The sequence below is a fragment of the Salmo salar genome, chromosome ssa01 (genome assembly GCF_905237065.1).
Source record: "Salmo salar chromosome ssa01, Ssal_v3.1, whole genome shotgun sequence".
NCBI classification, from domain to species: Eukaryota; Metazoa; Chordata; class Actinopteri; order Salmoniformes; family Salmonidae; genus Salmo; species Salmo salar.
Genome location: NC_059442.1, coordinates 13,765,542 through 13,769,870, shown reverse-complemented (window position 1 = coordinate 13,769,870; position 4,329 = coordinate 13,765,542). Strand labels below are relative to the sequence as shown.

The window sequence follows — 4,329 nt, the reverse complement described above, 5'->3', positions numbered from 1 at the left end:
CACAAGCCTAAGATTACCATGCACAATGCGAAGCATCGGCTGGAGTTGTCACACCCTGATCTGTTTCACCTGTCTTGTGTTTGTCTCCACCCCCCTCCAGGTGTCACCTATTTTCCCCATTATCCCTTATGCATTTATACCTGTGTTTTCTGTTTGTCTGTTGCCAGTTCGTCTTGTCTCGTTAAGCCTACCAGCGTTTTTTCCCGTACACCTGTTTCTTGTCAGTTCCTGTTTTCTAGTTCTCCCGGTTTTTGACCATTCTGCCTGCTCTGACCCTGAGCCTGCCTACGGATCTGTAACTTTCGGATTCTGCTCTGGATTACTGACCTCTGCCTGCCCTTGACCTGTCATTTGCTTGCCCCCTGTTTTTGTAATAAACTTTTGTAACTTCGAACTGTCTGCATCTGGGTCTTATCCTGAGGTCTGATAGGAGTGGGGTAAAGCTTGCCACCATTGGACTCTGGAGCAGTGTAAATGCTTTCTCCTGAGTTAACCACAAACACTAATATAAAAATGCTTTTGTCCCTGATGTTATTTTGAGCTTTACTTTCTCTCTGATGCATTTCAGAAACTTTAAAACATACTTCCTTTTGATTTATTTCGCTATGTAATTTTGTGTTATATAAGGGCAAATGTAATGCTTCATCAAATAATTTACAAAAATGTTTTTTATATACGTACCTACAGGTGTCCTAAAATATAAAATGGTTATTACTATCTTAAAACAACTCCATATGTTATTTTAGTAGATCTAGCCCTAAATGTATCACTTGTAAGCTAGCTGAACAAGTTTTTATAAAAAATGTCAATGTGGTTGAAAACAAAGTGAGTATACCGAAAATGAAATTAAAATGGAGATCAGACAGTGGAGAGATAGAAAAAAGGTGATGATGAAGATTGCTCCTCATCAGTATGTACTGAAGGTCTAAACCACGAGAAAAGATAAAGTTCTTCCAAGTAACGTCCTGTTGACTTGTAAGGGTTGTGTCTTGTGGTTAATGTGAGATGTACTATCAATAGATTGAACTGTAGGTGGGGTTTATACAGGGGGCTGTGTATAGAGGGGCCTCAACATATAAAGGGGCTTGTCTGCTTCCTAAGTCACTTTACCAAATCCCAACACGACTTTTACTCTTCACATCTCTACCACCACAAATCATGAAGACATCTCTGGTCCTCCTTGCCCTCAGTCTGCTGGCTTGTTCAGGTGAGATTTTATTTATTTAACTCAAGTAGTAACTACTGTATATGCAGCACGTACATTGCGTCAGGGTGCAAGGGGAACTGTTGGTAGGGGGCCTAAATCAACTCCAAGTTCACCTTTGGTTTCAGTACAATACAAGTAAAGTACCCATGACTGTTGTGTCATTTTTTTCTTCGCAGTTTGGGAAATCCATGGGCAATGCCAAGATGACCAGGAAGTAGTGGAAGCACAGCTGGAAAAGCGCATGGTAATAGTATGCTATGGTCAAAATGTTATAAACTAGCAGAAAGTGTAGACAATTCTGCAACTTCCTATTGGAATACTCAAACTGCTACTGTGTAACATAACTTAACCATAGACATAAATATAACTAAAAACATACATTGACTGAAGAAACTATTGTCCCACCTGACTTTCACTCTCACATTACATATTCAAATGTACTTAAACCATAACACTAAATACATCACACCACCATTTTATTAATAATAAGAATGTGGGGTTGGGGTGCATATATTTGTTTTAAGTGTAATTTGTTCTCCTTTCTTGTCTGTTTGTGCTTTCCAAAGCAGAAACAGCTAAAGTGGACCTGCGGGCCGTGTAAGCGGGCACTGAAGAAAGTGAAGGAATCCATCTCCACTTCCTCTAGCCAGGTAGCTACCATAGCATTACAATTCATAAGAGTGTCCTTTCATGAAATTGCACTATTAACTATTTACTGTGATATTTCTCTGATAATGTCAACTGATGTTGATGATGATTTCTCATCGATAGGAGGAGATAAAGCAGAAGCTATTGTCCTATTGCGGTAAATTACCCTTAGTAAAATCTACCTGTGAAGACCTGGTGAAAAAACACTTGTGGGTGGTGATTGATGAGCTTAACACAAGCGATGGCATGAGGGCCATCTGTGTTAAAATTAAGGCCTGCAAGTGAGTACTAGAAACCGTTCAGCATACTCTTTAGTCACTGTTCAGACGACTAAAGAGAGTAGCGATGATCGCTTGTGCTTATTAATTGAAACACTATTGAATGTATTCATTAATATGAAAATATTGGGGGTTATGTCTTCCGATCTTCCACTGATGTAGTCTTTTGTGTATCTTTAGACCAAAGGAAGTTTTGGACCTGAGCTACTGACCAAGCAGCCAGTATCCAGATTCCAAAGTGAGAAGATGGATGTCCAGGTGTCAAGACAATGCTATGCTGCCAGCATCTTGCTCTTTCTTTTTCAAACTAGTCACAACACAAGCATATAAATGGATGATGAAATTATTGAAATGATTATGTTCTGAAATAATGTTTTGGGAACCTGTATTATAATTAAGGAATAAGGCCAGAGGGGGTGTGGTATTTGGCCAATTTACCATGGATAAGGACTGTTCTTATTCACCATGCTATGGGGATTGCCTGGATACAGCCCTTAGCTGTGGTATAATGGCCCTATAACACAAACCCCAGAGGTGCCTTGTTGCTATTACAAACAGGTTACCAATGTAATTAGAAAAGTAAGTAATTTGATTTGCGTCATACCGTGGTATGTTGTCTCATATACCACAGCTTTCAGCCATTCAGAATCCAGGGCTCGAATGATCCAGTTTATAAAAGTGTATGTGTCAGTCTTAGTCTTAAACTGCAGTACATTTTGTATCATCTACAAATGTAAATCTTTTGCTATTTTAGTCCAAAATGTTGAAATTGTTTAATGTTTGTTTGAACTTTTTGTCCGGGCAAAAAATAAACCTCAATTGATAGTACAACTACAACTCTTCTTTGACACCTCTAACATTACTCTAGAAATGTTGCTAATTAGAGCTTTTACTGATTAACATATCGTGATAAAGCATTTAATTACAATGTCTAGGAACTCATGTTGGCATTTTGCTACCTTTTTTATTTAGAATCTCAGTTTTCTGTAAAAAAATTATTGATTGTTTGGTACGTGGCTTAAAGTAACTGACCCAAAAAGTAACTGTCCAGTGTTTCCAGATTTCTATGAAATATGACTTATAAGAATTTCTTTGAGTGGTGTGGGCGTATAACCGGTCAATTCAAATATTAATGTGAGGAGACCACTGATTGGCCAGCTCATCGTCCTCAGGGAGATGACATCATGTTCTATGAGGAAATAGCAAGCATTTTTTTAAACGGTCTGTTTGAGATACAAGTATGAGATGGAGTTTTGAAGTGTTTTTTTTTCTTCTCAAATGTATGCAACAAATATGAGTATAGGATCAGTCAAGAACATTACAAAAGTGAGATTTTCAAAGTACAGTTACTTTAAATGACATCCAGCAAGGGCTTTGGTCTTAAAAATCTGAAGAGATATGAATTATAGAGATACTCCATGTAATCAGTTAAATCAAACATGACATTGCAACAGTACTACAGTACCATGTCTCTGATGAAAAGCTATTTCCACACCTTTCACAAATTACGTGGAACAATAAAGTTTTTTTTACAGTACTCACTTGCAGAGATAAATGTTAGCGAAAAACAATCCGCAGTTTAGAAGTTCTTCAGTCAGCAGCATCAAACTGATAAACTTATGCGGAAACTTCTTGCACAAAGATTGGAGGAAGTCAATTCGATCACAAATGGCCTCCAGCTATTTGATATTTTCCTGTAAAGTAGAAACATAGTAAATATTGTAAACCTTAAGACATCATGAAGGCTCACACAATCTTATAACAAGCATTAAAACCTGCAGGCCTATATACCACACATTTCAACAGAATTGAGAACTAACACAGATTGGTAACAAGCCCTGCATCATGTAGGATCCATGTAAAGCAGAAAGATGTCAGATGTCATGCTGTTTGTCACCTTAATTGTCCTCTGTGTTTAGGCATCATGTACTTCACCTTCCTCAGGACCCACTTAGCAAACTCTAGGAAGATTTGCTTCAATTTGTCTCTCAATCTGTAGCGTTTTAAGCCAGTTGATTGCCAGCTGGGTCATTCCTACAATTTTGGTCCTCATAACGTTTTTGGGGAAAATAATATATTTGTGTTTGTTTTTTAGTGTTCTATCAGAAAAAGGACATATTGGTCAAGCTCAGGCACTTACATTTTTTTGGTGCATTTTCCAACCTGTTAGGTGCATACTACTAACAGGGTGGAACC

General features: G+C 38.0%; 1 protein-coding gene across 2 annotated transcripts; it reads left to right on the top strand.

Moving 5' to 3' along the window:
- Positions 1–949: 949 nt before the first annotated feature.
- On the top strand, positions 950–2,961 carry LOC106564129 (uncharacterized). Of its 2 annotated transcripts, none has more exons than XM_045714500.1 (5): positions 950–1,207; positions 1,384–1,451; positions 1,777–1,857; positions 1,979–2,136; positions 2,314–2,961. In XM_045714500.1, exons 1-5 carry the CDS (start codon positions 1,159–1,161, stop codon positions 2,342–2,344), a joined length of 387 nt encoding a protein of 128 aa, XP_045570456.1. In that variant the 5' UTR covers positions 950–1,158; the 3' UTR covers positions 2,345–2,961. The 2 variants fall into 2 exon arrangements, with proteins under 2 accessions (XP_045570456.1, XP_013985651.2); XM_014130176.2 differs by having other exon boundaries at positions 1,774–1,857.
- The last annotated feature ends 1,368 nt before the right edge of the window (positions 2,962–4,329 follow it).